The 16,820-nt window shown below is 41.3% G+C and overlaps 1 protein-coding gene across 2 annotated transcripts; it reads left to right on the forward strand.

Moving 5' to 3' along the window:
• Nucleotides 1-2,267: 2,267 nt before the first annotated feature.
• On the forward strand, nucleotides 2,268-16,470 carry LOC124874901 (microfibril-associated glycoprotein 4-like). 2 transcript variants are annotated; one of them, XM_047376530.1, is made up of 6 exons: nucleotides 2,268-2,507; nucleotides 11,318-11,473; nucleotides 11,640-11,678; nucleotides 13,003-13,099; nucleotides 13,184-13,351; nucleotides 15,990-16,470. In XM_047376530.1, exons 2-6 carry the CDS (start codon nucleotides 11,351-11,353, stop codon nucleotides 16,229-16,231), a joined length of 669 nt encoding a protein of 222 aa, XP_047232486.1. In that variant the 5' UTR covers nucleotides 2,268-2,507; nucleotides 11,318-11,350; the 3' UTR covers nucleotides 16,232-16,470. The 2 variants fall into 2 exon arrangements, with proteins under 2 accessions (XP_047232486.1, XP_047232485.1); XM_047376529.1 differs by lacking the exon at nucleotides 2,268-2,507 and adding an exon at nucleotides 11,064-11,128.
• The last annotated feature ends 350 nt before the right edge of the window (nucleotides 16,471-16,820 follow it).

Consider the following 16,820-nt stretch of genomic DNA (forward strand, 5'->3'; position numbering starts at 1 on the left):
ATTGTTCTAGATTCCAAGTCAACTCGGGCCTTTCTAGTTCATTCAGCTACAGCCATGTATGCAGAAAATAAAGATGGCCCAAGTTTATGGGGTAAGAATGCTGTCAAAAAACAACCTGTATGTAAAGATGGAAACGTGTGCATATTGGTCTATGGTTGTGCATAAGTAAAATCCAGAAGGTATTTTATATTTTCTTTATAAAAATACAAAATAAAATGTTACAGCTTCAAGAAATAACAAACACAAAGTTCAAGTTTACAGTTGTGATTTATTCTTTATGAATACAATATGCTATAACAGTTTGTAAATACGATTTATTTTCTATGAGAATATGAATTTATATCAGCGACTTGGTGTCACGTGATTTCAGGCTGGTTAGTGGAGCACGGACCAAGAAACTACGGTACAAAGCCTGATTATGTTAAAAAGTTTATATACAGGTCCTTCTCAAAATATTAGCATATTGTGATGAAGTTCATTATTTTCCATAATGTCATGATGAAAATTGAACATTCATATATTTTAGATTCATTGCACACTAACTGAAATATTTCAGGTCTTTTATTGTCTTAATACGGATGATTTTGGCATACAGCTCATGAAAACCCAAAATTCTTATCTCACAAAATTAGCATATTTCATCCGACCAATAAAAGAAAAGTGTTTTTAATACAAAAAACGTCAACCTTCAAATAATCATGTACAGTTATGCACTCAATACTTGGTCGGGAATCCTTTGGCAGAAATGACTGCTTCAATCCGGTGTGGCATGGAGGCAATCAGCCTGTGGCACTGCTGAGGTCTTATGGAGGCCCAGGATGCTTCGATAGCGGCCTTTAGCTCATCCAGAGTGTTGGGTCTTGAGTCTCTCAACGTTCTCTTCACAATATCCCACAGATTCTCTATGGGGTTCAGGTCAGGAGAGTTGGCAGGCCAATTGAGCACAGTGATACCATGGTCAGTAAACCATTTACCAGTGGTTTTGGCACTGTGAGCAGGTGCCAGGTCGTGCTGAAAAATGAAATCTTCATCTCCATAAAGCTTTTCAGCAGATGGAAGCATGAAGTGCTCCAAAATCTCCTGATAGCTAGCTGCATTGACCCTGCCCTTGATAAAACACAGTGGACCAACACCAGCAGCTGACACGGCACCCCAGACCATCACTGACTGTGGGTCCTTGACACTGGACTTCTGGTATTTTGGCATTTCCTTCTCCCCAGTCTTCCTCCAGACTCTGGCACCTTGATTTCCGAATGACATGCAGAATTTGCTTTCATCTGAAAAAAGTACTTTGGACCACTGAGCAACAGTCCAGTGCTGCTTCTCTGTAGCCCAGGTCAGGCGCTTCTGCCGCTGTTTCTGGTTCAAAGGTGGCTTGACCTGGGGAATGCGGCACCTGTAGCCCATTTCCTGCACATGCCTGTGCACGGTGGCTCTGGATGTTTCTACTCCAGACTCAGTCCACTGCTTCCGCAGGTCCCCCAAGGTCTGGAATCGGCCCTTCTCCACAATCTTCCTCAGGGTCCGGTCACCTCTTCTCGTTGTGCAGCGTTTTCTGCCACACGTTTTCCTTCCCACAGACTTCCCACTGAGGTGCCTTGATACAGCACTCTGGGAACAGCCTATTCGTTCAGAAATTTCTTTCTGTGTCTTACCCTCTTGCTTGAGGGTGTCAATAGTGGCCTTCTGGACAGCAGTCAGGTCGGCAGTCTTACCCATGATTGAGGTTTTGAGTGATGAACCAGGCTGGGAGTTTTAAAGGCCTCAGGAATCTTTTGCAGGTGTTTAGAGTTAACTCGTTGATTCAGATGATTAGGTTCATAGCTCGTTTAGAGACCCTTTTAATGATATGCTAATTTTGTGAGATAGGAATTTTGGGTTTTCATGAGCTGTATGCCAAAATCATCTGTATTAAGACAATAAAAGACATGAAATATTTCAGTTAGTGTGCAATGAATCTAAAATATATGAATGTTAAATTTTAATCATGACATTATGGAAAATAATGAACTTTATCACAATATGCTAATTTTTTTTAGAAGGACCTGTATGTCTTAATGTTGTGGATACGCTACGTAGGATCACGTGGTGCTATTAGTGATTGTAAATCACCTGTTGCAGCTTGGGTGATTTTAGTGAGTGGGTGATGGGGGAGGTCTGCCTTTTTTTGGTGACCACCTTAAGCTACGTTTTTTGTCCTTAATCACCGTTTAATCCTACGGATCCATTTTTATGCTGCTTTGGATACTGTTCTACCTTGGATATTGACAATGTCGACAAAATAAAATCATCTTAACTGCATCTTGGATTGCGTTTTGATAAACTGGCGAGTCAACAAGGATTCCCTTATTCAGCTGCTCAGCGACTTTGTTTGACAGTCGCTAACATTTGTCAGCAAAAAAGAACAACAACGGAGTTTTTCACACAGCTGGAACAACGCGAGCCCACACACTACCGCCACTACACCTATAAAAGAGGATCGCTCAGAGAAGTAAAAGACGACAGTGGTATGAAACTTGAATGTTTTTGTGCTGCTCTTTTAATCGCAGTTTTGTTCTGCCACGCGAAGCTGTTGTTGTGACACGCCCCCCGCTACGTTTTGCCGTGGGACTGCGGTTGCGGGATTTATGGTGTGCGAGTGTGTGTTGTGGCTCTGCGTGCGTTCGATAAAGTTTAAGGAGTTGTTGCCTGGAAGTTTCCTTTATTTTGGATTAAAATGAGTGGATCATCTGCTGTATCTGTTGTTGAGAAACATGAAAAGGATAAAAGAACGATCGTTCTCACTGAGAAAGCTCTCCTAAATAAAATTGAAACTATCCAAACAGAGCGGAAAAAGTGTGTAAAGAAAATGAAAAGTGTAATATCATCTCTTAAAGAGCTAATGAAAGATGATAAAAATTATTCAGAAGTAAAATCACTGCTGGACGAGTTAACACACCTGTTTAAAGATGCCATTGCATTGCATGAATCTTTGCTGCCTTTAATTTGGCTAGATGAGAAAGATAAACAAAATACATGGTTTTCAAGTATCATTAAATACAACAAAGGCTTTATTGAGGATGTTGAAATGTAGCTTTCTGAAACAAATAAATGCTCAAGCAGACCATCATCTGACATGTTACGGTCACAGTTAACTCCACTAGGAGAAGGAGTGGAGGTTCAAGAACAAATGGAGCCTCAGTTATCTGCCAATCTCCAGCATGACATTCAAGATGATGTGTTGCCATCTGACAGTGTTTCAAATCAGGGAAGCAAGTCAAGCTCCAAAGTATCATCAGCTTCATCTGTACGTCTCAGGTTAGAAGCTGAAATGGCTGCCTTGCTCACACGTCAAAATATGCTCAAAGAAAAACATGCTATTGAAGAACAGGAGGAGCAAATGAGGAAAAGGAAATAACAGCTTCAACTTCAAGCAGAAATAGCTGCAATTGCTGCAAAAGTAAATGTGCTGAAAACTGGATCTGCAGTGCAAAGCTCAGCTTCATGGAAATCCAATGGTATGGAATCCTATTTTAAAACAAAAGGAAATACTGTTGAAACTCTTAATACTTTTGTCCCACAGACAAAGAGAAATATAGTTAATGAAAAGGCAGAGCTTCAAATAAAAACAGTGCAACGGAAGGTGACAAAGAAAAGGTTTGCACCTCCTCTTCTTGGACCTTCTCATCCTATAAGCAGAACAATATCAAATATGCCTCTGCAACAAGCTGCTTAATCAGCAACCAATGAAAATTTGTTATGCATTATGGAGAAATGAATGAATGAAAAATGAGGTAACTTGCATGTTGGTTCGTCAACAAAGTCTCTCTTCACTACCCAAAAGAGAAATTCAACCTTTTGATGGCGATCCGCTTCATTTTCTGGCCTTTATGCGCTCATTTGAACAGGTCATTGAATCAAAGACTGGTGAGCCTGATGATTGCCTGCATTACCTTGTACAGTACACCAGGGGGCAGCCCAATGAACTTGTCAAAAGCTGTCAACATATGTCTGATGGTGGTGGATATGCGAAAGCAAAGACTATGCTGTATGAGCATTTTGGAAATGGACATGTTATTGCATCTGCTTACCTGAATAAAGTTTATTCATGGCCATTGATTAAATCAGAAGATGGAAAAGCCCTTCAGGCATACTGTTTGTTTTTACGTGGGTGTTGTAATGCGATGGAGGACGTTTATGATCTTTCTGAATTAAACACACCTGCTAATATGCTTGCTGTGATTAAAAGATTGCCATATAAATTAAAAGATAAATGGCGAACTGTGGCATGTGACATCCAGGAGAAGCAGCGTCGAAGAGCAACATTTATTGACATTGTTTTCTTTATTGAGCGTCAAGTCAAAATTACTACAGATCCTGTCTTTGAAAACCTAAGTGATGTTCCATTAATAAATTCATCAGCCAGGAGCACAGATGGAGGAAAACGTTTTTCTCGCCCAAGAACCACAGGAAATAGCTTTGGCATCACTACCTCTGCTGTTGAGAGAAATAATCCATCAGACCATCAGACTAATGTGAAGATTTGTTTGCTTTGCAAGGGTGGACACAAACTGGAGTTATGCTCTTTGCTTGAAAAGAAACCTCATAATGAGAAGATTTCATTTCTTAGGAGAAATGGCATCTGTTTTGGTTGCTTGTGTACAGGGCATATCAGCAAAGAATGCAGAAAACGCCTTTCATGTAAAATCTGTGGTTTCAGACATGCAAGCATACTCCATATTCACAACAAGAAGAAGAATGAAGTTCAACTTGATGCTGAAGCAGTGAACTCTCCTGACAGTTCAGACTAGTGGTCTTACTGGGGCCAGTGCACAGGACTTCAAGCTTGCCATTGTGCCAGTTAAGGTGAAAGCAAAGAAAGGTCAACGGACACTGGAAACATATGCCTTTTTGGACCAAGGGAGTTCAGCATCCTTTTGTACAGTAGGTCTTTTGGATAAGCTGAATCTCACTGGGAGAAAAACAAAGATTCTCTTGCGCACCATGGGACAAGAGAAAGTTGTGGACAGCTTAATTGTACCTGAACTTGAAATTGCTGGATTGGACAGCGACATGTATTATGATATGCCTGACCTCTTTACTCAACACAAAATGCCTGTAGACCTGAGTAATATCCCAAAGCAACAAGACCTGGATATCTGGCCACACTTGAAGTGCGTTCATTTGCCAGAGATCAAGGCTCAGGTGGAGCTTTTGATTGGCATGAACATGCCCAGAGCTCTAGAACCTTTGGAGGTCATCAGGATCGAAGGTGATGGACCCTTCGCCATTAAAACTGTGCTCGGCTGGACAGCGAATGGGCCAATTGACCGAGAATGTTGGGAAAGAACAAGTTGTCTGTCAACTGTCACCATGAACAGAATTTCTGGTGTTCTGTTGGATAACCTATGGAAGCAACAATTCAAGATAGATTTTCCTGAGAGCAGCCACGATGAGCAGATGGGGCTGTCAAAGGAAGACTCCAAGTTTCTAGAGTTGGCCAGTAAGACAGTAACCTTGCGTAATGGACACTACAACATTGCCTTGCCTTTGAGAGATTGAGACATAAGAATGCCTAATAACCGCGCAATTGCTGAACAACGTGCTTTAAGTTTAAAGAAAAGGTTTATCAGAGATAAAGACTTCCACAAAGACTACATTGCCTTCATGAAATATCTTCTATCCAAAGGTTATGCAAAAAGAGTGCCAACCACAGATTTGGAGCGCAGTGATGGAAAGGTTTGGTATATCCCTCACCATGGGGTGTACCATCCTATCAAGGGAAAGATTTGGGTCATCTTCGACTGTGCTGCGTCATTCCAGGGCATTTCTCTCAATGCACAGCTCCTGAGTGGTCCTGATTTAACAAATAGCCTGGTTGGCTTGTTGACTAGGTTCAGAAAAGAGCCTGTTGTTTTGATGTCTGACATTGAAGCCATGTTCCATCAGGTGCATGTGCCAGAAGAAAATGCTGACCTATTGAGGTTTTTCTGGTGGCCTGGTGGTGACTTCAATCAGGGCATGCAGGAGTACCGCATGGACATTCATTTATTTGGAGCAACATCCTCTCCGAGTTGTGCTAACTATGCCCTGCGGAAATGTGCAGAAGACAACAAAGCAGATTTCAGCCAGCAGGTGATTGATACCATTCTATATGGTTTCTATGTGGATGATTGTCTTGCCTCAATAGGCACCGAAGAGGAAGCCATATCTCTTTACTCAGACCTCAGACTCATCTGCGCCAAAGGCGGCTTCCACTTAACGAAGTGGATAAGTAATGGCCGCAGTGTCTTGGCAGTAATACCTGAGGAGGAAAGAGCTAAAGAGGTCAAAACCCTACATCTGGATCGTGACATCTTGCCTGTTGAATGAGCATTGGGAGTATGGTGGTGTCTACAGTCAGATGCGTTTAAGTTCTGCATATCCATCCCAAACAGACCATTGACCCGAAGAGGGATCCTTTTCACTGTTAGCACGTTCTATGACCCCTTGGGATTCTTAGCTCCTGTCATTTTCATAGCTAAAAGAATCCTTCAAGACCTGTGTCAGAAGGGAATAGGATGTGATGATGCTATTCCATCAGCAGTTGCTCAAGAGTGGAAACGTTGGATGGAAGAATTGCATCTGTTGGACAACATCAGCATCAAAAGATGTTTGAAATCTACTGATTTTGGGAAAACAATCACCGCTCAGTTGCACCATTTTGCAGATGCGAGTGAGAAGGGGTATGGCGCTGTTACCTACCTGCTGCTGCAGAACAGTCTTTCCCAAATGCACAGTTCCTTCATAATGGGGAAGTCCAGGGTGGCACCTTTAAAACCAGTCACTATTCTCCGTATGGAATTGACGGCAGCTGTGTTGGCCGTTCGCATGGACATACTGTGGAGAAGAGAACTAAGGCTACCACTCCTAGATTCAGTGTTTTGGACAGACAGTACTTCTGTATTGAAATACCTCAATAACAAGACTTCCAGGTTCCGTGTTTTTGTGGCGAATCGAGTGTCAGAGATTCTCAGGGCTTCTGGCGTCTCCCAGTGGAGATATGTGAACACAACTAATAACCCAGCAGACATTGCCTCCAGGGGTATGAAGGTAGAGCCATTTCTACATGACACTACATGGTTATCTGGTCCTGCATTTCTTACACAGCCAGAGACAGATTGGCCTGTAAACCCTGAGAACTTACAAGAACTTCCACATGAAGATCCTGAAGTCAAAGTGTCTGCTTCTGTTGGTGTTTCCCCCGTACAAGATGACGATCATCCTTTGGCTCTTTTGATTCATCGTGCTTCATCCTGGACTCGTCTTGTGAGGGTGATGGGTTGGATTTTGAGATTCAAAACATTGCTCTTGCATTACAAAAGAAACAAGACATTTCCTGTCTGCATCTGAAACAACCCAGTCTGAAGGTGCTCATCATAGGGTTGAGCTGCGTACTGGCTTTCTTTCACTGGAAGAGATTGAGGATGCTGAGATGCAGGTAATCAAGTTCTGTCAGAAGAAAAGATATTCTGAGGAAATCTTCTGTCTCCAAAAAGGAAAGAACGTCAAACGAAGCAGTCACATATACAGGTTGCATCCTGTTCTGGTGGATAATGTGCTGCGTGTTGGAGGACGTCTCAGCAGGGCTGTCATGTCTGAAGATTCTAAACATCCTATCATTTTAGCTAAAGATCTTCACATTGCTTCTCTTATTCTCCGATACATCCATAAAGAGGTGGGTCATGGTGGTAGGAACCACATACTCTCAAAGCTCCATCAGAAATATTGGATTCCTGGTGCTGGTGCATTGATTAGAAAGATCATGTCAAGGTGTGTGATCTGCAGATGGTTGCATGGAGCTGCAGGCCAGTAACAAATGGCTGACCTACCTGAAAGCAGAGTAACCCCTGAGAAACCTCCTTTTAGTTTTGTTGGAATGGACTGTTTTGGTCCATTTGAAGTGAAGCATGGGAGAAGTCTTGTGAAGAAATATGGAGTTATCTTCACATGTTTGGCGATCAGAGCAGTACATATTGAGGTTGCCTCATCTCTTGACACAGACTCTTTCATTAACGCCTTACAACGTTTCATTGCAAGGAGAGGCCAGGTACAAGAGCTGCGGTCCGATAATGGTACCAACTTTGGGCGCTGAGCGGAAACTGAGACAAGCTATTGAGGATTGGAATCAGGAAAACATCTCTGATGCGCTGTCACTGAAGGGAATCAAGTGGATCTTCAATCCTCCAGCTGGGTCGCACCATGGTGGAGCATGGGAGAGATTGATTCGCTCCATCAGAAAGGTTCTTACTTCCGTCCTGCAGACACAGCATTTGGACGAGGAAGGACTTCAAACTGCTTTCTGTGAAGTGGAGTCAATCCTCAACAGTAGACCTATTACATTGGAATCCGCCAATCCAAATGATCTGGAAGCTTTAACACCGAACCATCTTCTCTTACTCAAGTCTAACCCAAGCTTACCACCAGGTTTATTTCAGAAAGATGATGTTTATGCACGGAAACGATGGAGACAAGTCCAATACATATCTGATCTGTTTTGGAAGAGATGGATTAAAGAATATCTGCCTCAACTTCAACAGCACCACAAATGGATGAAGATTAGACGCAACTTTGTTTCTGGAGATGTGGTTCTTATAATGGATGACTCTCCATCTCGTGGTTCCTGGATCATTGGCAGAATCACAGAAACTGTGCCAGATAAGAATGGACTCATACGTCAGGTCTGGATTAAGACCCCGACCAGCCACTTATGCAGACCAATCACAAAGATGTGCCTTCTTCAGGAGACTTCCGACCAATGAAGACAACACATTTGACTCAACTTTTGACATGACCTTTTGACTTGACTTTACCACAACTAGATGTACATCGCAGACTGACTATATTTAGGCTAAGTGCTGGTAACATCTGGCCTATGACTGACTGACTATGGATGGACTATTTTGGAAAAAAGGGAGAGAATGACTGTTTGACTTTTTGAAAATGACCTTCATGGACTATTTGAATATGTTGTCTCAATGTGTGTTTTAATGTAGTGTATATCTTGGGTGGTGGTGTTGTATGAGTAATTATTACTGTGTAATGACGTAATAATTAGGGGCCCGAATGTTGTGGATAGGCGTAGCGTGAGATCACGTGGCGCTATTAGTGATTGTAAATCACCTGTTGTGGCTTGGGTGATTTTAGTGAGTGGGTGATGGGGGAGGTCTACCTTTTTTTGCTGACCGCCTTAAGCTACGTTTTTTGTCCTTAATCACCGTTTAATCCTACGGATCCATTTTTATGCTGCTTTGGATACTGTTCTACCTTGGATATTGACAATGTCGACAAAATAAAATCATCTTAACTGCATCTTGGATTGCGTTTTGATAACCTGGCGCGTCAACAAGGATTCCCCTATTCAGCTGCTCAGCGACTTTGACAGTCGCTAACACTTAATGTCGTTAATATATGCTCTTGGTCCGTCATCTTGGCGCTAGTGCTGCTGCTTCTTCTTCTTCTGCTGGCGGTTCGCAACAAATTCAGAGGTGCATACCGCCACCTACTGTAAATCATTGTATAACTCCACCCACTATATTCTATCCTTTAGTTTTGTAAAAAAATAAGAACAATGCCTTATTTATAATACTCTTGATTTCCCCCCTATCTCCCCTCTGTTCCTGATATTCCTTTTAGACTGAATTATCTCCAATTCCGGCACTACTGGCGGTGAGGAGTGTGACAGCGCATGCGCAACGCGAATCGACTAACTCTGCTCCACTAACCAGCCTGAAATCACGTGACACAAAGTCGCTGATGTAAATTTGTATTCTCATAGAAAAAAAATCGAATTTACAAACTGTTATAGCATATTGTATTCATAAAGAATAAATCACAACTGTAAACTTGAACTTTGTGTTTGTTATTTCTTGAAGCTGTAACATTTTATTTAGTATTTTTATAGAGAAAATATAAAATACCTTTTGGATTTTACTTATGCTCAACTATTGACTAATATGCACACATTTCCATCTTTACATACACGTTGTTTTTGACAGCGTTCTTACCCCATACAAGTTCATATTGTGTGTTCTTCAAACAAAGTAATCCCTCAGCTCAGCATCTCTGCTTTCTATTTGGAAATCTTTTTGTAAGAACATTGAGATTTCATCTAAGTGGAGTTCTCCACCTATCTGCAAATAATGACAATCAACAAAACAATTTGAAGAAAAAATTGCCTTTTCTGTTACATTCAATTAAATAAATGCAATTTCCAAGGAGGAATAAATTAGGACACCCACCCACTGGTAAACATTAGGTGAACATGATGAGGACATTGTTACTCTTCATTTTATGGGAGGTTTTTCCTGTTTACACCCTGTTTTGACATTTATTTTGGTGTGCTCCTGGATGGCTGTTGAAGTGAGAGTGAACACCATGGAAAGACCCAAAGAGCTGTCTGTCTTCAAAAGAAGATTCTAGAAGCTTGTGTGTCTAGTAAGGGATTTAAAGTCTCTACAACATTTGAAATCAGCAATTCCACTGTATGGTAAATAGTGTTAAGCACATTTAAAACATATTTCTACCCAAAGAGCAGAAAACAGGACTTTCCAAAACTTTGTATAACGTTTGGTATTACTGTAGATCTCAAAACTAGTCAGTTAAACCCTTTTTGTTAGACCGCAGACAGAAAAACTCGGAGTTTAAATGTAAGACGATAAATCATAAATAGTTTAAAACTTTATTTTGTGGCAGTTGGATTCTCAGGCTGCACTCTCTCTCTGGTGTTTAAGCTGAGCTAATACTTGCTCCTGGGTCTTATTCTTCAGTCATAAACGTTCCCCCTTTTAGTAGTAGTTTGTAAAGTAGATTATCCTTAGTAACTTTGTTTTTTGATTGATACGTTCATCCACACTGTGTTCTCTAATGGATATCCTATTGCTCAATTTGGGCATCTACTGCATTTCAGCATATCTGAACATTCCCATGATAGTTTGCTACATGTTACCTCAGTTTCTAAAAGCAAACTTTGGACTTCCAAGTGAAGAATGGGCTGTAATGTATTTAACCCACAAGAGGTTCTGTAAATTATTAATCTCTCTGGTCTATAAATACATGTCAGAAACATGAGTCTTCATCAGGTCACTTCAAAATATATCTGATGATGAAGGTGAGTTTACCAGAAGAACTCAGCAAACATTCTGGAATGGTTCTCTCTAGTGATGTTTTTCTTGTTTTAACAGAATCACAGAGTAAATTTGTAGGAAGCCCTGTCTGCGCTGCTGCTGTTCCTCTCAGAACTGCTCCCACTCTGCGTGATGTTTCATAATGAAATAACCTGAAAACTGTTCTGCTTCAGCTGCTGTCTGTGGTTTTCCTCCTCCTGGTTCCTATGATGAGCCGCTGCTCAAAACTCGCCCTCCCTCTGGACTGCAGTGATGTTCATGAAAAAAATTCCAGTGTACCCAGCGGAGTTTACACCATCTATCCCATTGGAGCCACGTCTGCTGTCCAGGTACATCCACAACCTCTTGAATTATAATCATCTGCTCGGTGTCCTGCTGTGGAAAATAAGGATACCAAATGCTGAAAGTCCAAAGTAACATGTTTACTTTGAGGGTTTTTTGAGCTGCAGTATGGTGCTTCAACTCAACAAAGATTTACTGTGTGTGTGTGTACAGGTGTACTGTGACATGGACTCTCTGGAAGGAAAGTGGACTGTGAGTATTGTTCACCATCTGGTTTCTCTTTCTGCCTATATTTTCTCACATCTGTTTCTCTCCCTTCATGCTCACAGTTTTACAAGATTCACATTCACATTCTGATGTTCAGCATGCCTCAGATGATACTGTTTCATACACTATCTGTCTATGCTTACATGTACATGAACTTTGATGACATCCTGTTGTTAATGTATAAGGTTCAATTTGTTGATGCACCCACTGTTCTGTAAACATCTTTCACAAGGTTTAGGAGTGTGTTCATAGTCAGATGAGAAATTCAGAATTGCAGCCTCCGCTCTAATTAATCCCACAGATGTTCAAGAAGGTTGAGGGCAGGACTCTGTGCAGGCCAGTCAAGTTTCTCCACACCTGCAGCCATGGAAGTGATTGGAACACTGGAATTCTTTGATTTGATCAAGTGACCAAATGATTGTTTATTTAGTTGCAAAATATCCTTTTTAGCATATTTCTGCTTCCATGACCCCAGAAAATCAGTTCTTTGATTGAAATTTCTAACAACTGTCTCTGATTTGTTAGTGATGCTCTGATTGGTTCCTCTAACTGAAATGTAATTCAGCTCAGCTGCACAGTGGCACCTCAGAGCAAGAAGGTCTTGGGTTTGAATCCCAGCCCGGGGTCTTTATGGATGGAGTTTGCATGCTCGACCTGTGCATGTGTGGGTTCTCTCCAAGTACTCCGGCTTCACAGTCTAACCAACCGATATTTGGGTATTGATCTTAAGTATAAGTATGAGTGTGCACGGTTGTTTTTCTTGTGTTGCCCTGGATTAGTGACCTATCTAGCATGTACCCCGCCTCTCGATCGCTGTATCCTTCCCTCTGTCCGTCCACCCTTCCATCCGTCCGTTAAAGAAAATGTCTGCAGTCCATTCATAGTGAACGTCTGTGATTGGGATATCAGGTAATTTGCGATAGGATAAGTAAAGAAGAATTCCATCTTTGTCTTGAAATTATATAGCAAAGCTGAAGATGCAAATACAGTGTCTTGGGAATTTATCACTAAAATCATGCCATGTAATTTTTTAGGTAAAGCTGAAATTTCTCTACTTGCCCTGTCCTAAATTAACTAATATCCTACTATAACTCAATTCACTCAGTTTATATATAACAATGAATTAGAAATGAACCATGAGCTTCAAATTTTATCCTGAAAAAAATATAATATCTAATCTGGAAAAATGTTTATGTACCTTGGACATAGAAACATGATGAGGTCTAATCTGTGATGAATGGATGAACTGGCCAGCAAATGGACAGCCTAAATACAGTTTTGTTCATTTAAACCGATTAACCACCTTCAGGTGTTCCAGAGAAGGATGGATGGCTCAGTTAACTTCTATCGGCCCTGGGAGGAGTACAAGATGGGCTTTGGGAACGCTGCTGGAGAGTACTGGCTTGGTAAGACATGAAGCCAAACAGGAAACTCTTCAGACCTTAGATGTGTGAAAGATAACTTTCGACAAGCTTCTGTCTGACTTTAAGGTCTTGAGAGTCTCTTCCACCTCACTCAGAGGAAAAACTACCAGCTGCTGGTCGACATGGAGGACTTTGAAGGAAAAAAGGTGTATGCACGTTACTCCACGTTCTCCATCGATTCTGAATCAAATGGCTACAGACTGCATGTGTCTGGATTCACTGATGGAGGTGCAGGTGGGTCACTGCAGAGTTCACTTAGGTGATCAGTGAACAGATACTATTAATGGAACTACCTCTAGTGTCTGGTAGAAAAAATAGCACTGCACTTTCCAGCTTTACTCTACTTCAGATAAGCCAACTGATCAGAATCAGAATCAGAATCAGAAAAGCTTTATTGCCAAGTACGTTTTTGGACATACAAGGAATTTGTTTTGGCGTAGTCAGTGCAATACAATACAAATTAAACAGTATAAACATATCTACAATATAATATAAATATATGTGCACAGTTTTAAGTGAGTGAGAGTAAGTATAGAGCAGTATATGATGCAAGAGCAGTACAACAGTGCAGATGATCATTGTGCATCCAATGAGATTAGGAAAAAAAACAGGCCTGAACATTTGGCAGTGACAGAAATGATGTGTTGCAAACTGTGCACACAACGTTTGATGCTGAATAACTTTTTGCATAAAGTTCTACTGGTTTAAATAATGTGCTTTATTACAAAATGAGTCACTGTCTTCTTACTAACACAAGAAGACAAGGAAAAGTTTTGTATTTTGCATCAAAACACCCTCACATGAGAATATTGCAGCTTAAATAACTAAGCTGGAAGGATCAGATGCAAAGAAGACTTCAGGATGTCCTAAAGGGCACAGCAGGCTCCAGAGCCATCTCCTCCTGAAGAGGGCGCTACAGAATCATATTGCAGGAAGGGCAGAGCTTGCTCAGCATCAGTAGTAGGTGGGCTACACCTCTTCTGAAATTTTAGTGAGGTAAGGACTTTCAGACAAAAAGAGGAGCAGATTATCATTGATGGACTCTGAGCACTATTAGAACAAGAATGGGTAACCTTCTGGGTCACCATTCTGGGTTTATGCTGGGATCTCCTCCCACTGGAATGTGCCTGCAAAACCTAAAAGGAGGGGGTTCACGAGGTGTGCTGATCAGATGTTCAGACCACTTCAACTCTCTCCTGCCAGGGTGGAGGAGCAGCAGCTCCACTTTCACCTTATCTCTGAAGCTGGGAACATGCCACACAACTATAACAGTCTGTGTAGATTTAAAAACACTGGGATTACACACTGACAGACTGGTTTGAATGATTTCTGTGGGACCATGACTGGGGATCACACACATAACTACACTCAGTGCATGATTTATCAAACCAACAGAAGCCTGAAGGCATCAAACCCTGGGAAAGCTCTGGTGAGGGCAACAGTTTGAAGATTAAACACACGTGCTATTTAGTGGTGCCTGGCACCACGGGTTTGGGTTGGTAACCAGTTTACACACCCAACTGTGTCCAGATTCACTTATATCTCTGACTGATTATAACTGAGTTTAGGTTTTTACCCCATGAAAATAAACAGGCTTTTGAGCCAGGTAACCACTCTGACAGACACCTACCTAGTGCAGACCTACCTATTTGTAGACTTTACAGCACTGGGAATTGTGGGTAATATCTAGCAATAAACCTTATAGCGTGCCCTCAGCCCTGCAGAAGAGCCCAACCTCCCTGCAGAGGAAACTCCTATCATCTTCTTATATCTGGTGTCTTGTTCTTTTGGTGAACATTTAGATTTCATACGCACAGGAGAAGGTTAAAACATAGACTAACCACTAAATAGTTTATTAGCTCAGATCTTTCATCACCACAACAAACCAGAGAAATGACCTAATTTCTCCAGACAAGGCCCCAGTCTGCTTCTCCATCTTCTGCTCCATGTTCAATCACTTGTGAGCAAGAAATTCAGTTGAGAACCATGATCTCAGACCCTGAGGAGCTGACTCATTCTATTTGCTTCACACTCGACTGTGAATCGTTCCAGTGTCTGGTAAAGACTGTGGCTAAAATAGGCTAACAAAACCACATCAATTATGAAAAAAAAAAAAAAACCAGATGATACCCTGATGTTCCCAAACCAGAAACCCTCCTCTCCCCAACTACATTATGTCCCAGAGCCCCACAAACAGGACCAGAGACAAGGAGCAGAAGTCCCAACCTAACTGGGAACAAGCTGAGAATTGTGATGCAGCTCTTGCTTTAGTTATACATGGACCAGATAACACTTAGTAGCATCCATGACCCTGTACACCTTCTCCAGATTCTCAAAACACATGTGGACCAGACAACTAAATTCCCATAACCCCTGATTCACTCTGCAGGGGTAAATATTCAGTCCTCTGTTCCATAGGCAGGACAGACCTCCACAGCTCCTCTTGAATCCAAGGTTCATCAGCTGGTTGGAGTCTTTTCTCAAACACTCTTCATCAAATGTATCCAGCACATCAGAAACAATTACAGAGTTTATGAAGAAGGATCATCACTGCTGAAACTAATGAAATGGTTTTTTTGTGTTCCCTAGTAAACCATAGATAGAAACATCTAAGATACATGTAAAATACTGCGATAATAAACATTTGTGTCACTGTTTAAATCTTAGCCACAACCGTCTGAGCTTCAGGTCTGTTAGTAAGTCGGAGGAGGAAAAAGGTTGTCCTGAGCTGCACTCACATTCATGTTCTCAACTCTGGTTCTTCTGCAGATAATTTATTTCCTCAGAAGAAAAGGAAAACATTACAGTGAAATTAAAAAGTGCATTAATTTTATGAGTGTTTTGATGATTCTGTGGACTGGTGTTTCTGCAGGAGACTCTCTGACGTATCACAGCGAACAGAAATTCCTCACGTTTGACCTTCCCGAGGGAAGCTGTGCCAGATCGTACCTTGGAGCATTCTGGTACAAAACGTGTCACTATGCCAACCCTAACGGTGTCTACCTGTGGGGCGCTCACAACCTTTTCCGAGCTGTGGGAGTAGAGTGGTTTCACTGGAAGGGCTATGAGTATTCCCTGAAGGCCATCAGCATGAAGATCCACCCTGTTCAGTAAATCAGTTTATCAATTTATAACATATATTTCACGTAGAGCTTTACCTGACCATGGTCATAGAGCAAGCAGATGGTGGGATCTGATATTTTTATTTTGTGTCTGTATTCTCTGTGCAAAGGGTTGGTTTTTATAGTTTCTTTGTTTAAACCCTGGAAAATATTGCAGTTGACCTGTAAAAAGTTGCAGTTTTTATATAAAAAGGGTAATGCAAATAAAATTGAATAAACTAATTGATTGAATTCTTTTTTACACATAGTTCCTTTTTTCTTAGAGTACTGACTTTTATTTTAATTTCACTATCAATTGCTCACTTCAGCTTATTAATAGAGATCTATGGCTCCAATTTATATACAGTTATATTCACCTAAATTCAGTTCAAATCAGTCCAAGTCTTAGTCACACTTGAGTCAAATTACCCGCAGCCCAAGTCAATTTTAATCCAACAAATATCTAATGACCAACAAAGCTAAAACTAAGAACGAACATTAGTTAATTCACACCCTGATTGGGTTTGTCATCCAGAGACTTGGATTTTCACCCAGACGTGTGTAACTGCAGCAGAACCCACAGAAATCAGTCCCAAGATGTT

The sequence above is a fragment of the Girardinichthys multiradiatus genome, chromosome 10 (genome assembly GCF_021462225.1).
Source record: "Girardinichthys multiradiatus isolate DD_20200921_A chromosome 10, DD_fGirMul_XY1, whole genome shotgun sequence".
Taxonomy (NCBI): domain Eukaryota; kingdom Metazoa; phylum Chordata; class Actinopteri; order Cyprinodontiformes; family Goodeidae; genus Girardinichthys; species Girardinichthys multiradiatus.

What these genes read in the sequence shown, in the direction of transcription:
- LOC124874901 (XM_047376529.1), top strand. An exon ending in TGCTGGAGAGTACTGGCTTG is followed by an intron (nt 13,100 to 13,183) that starts GTAAGACATGAA and finishes TCTGACTTTAAG; the next exon opens with GTCTTGAGAGTCTCTTCCAC. An exon ending in ATTCACTGATGGAGGTGCAG is followed by an intron (nt 13,352 to 15,989) that starts GTGGGTCACTGC and finishes GTGTTTCTGCAG; the next exon opens with GAGACTCTCTGACGTATCAC.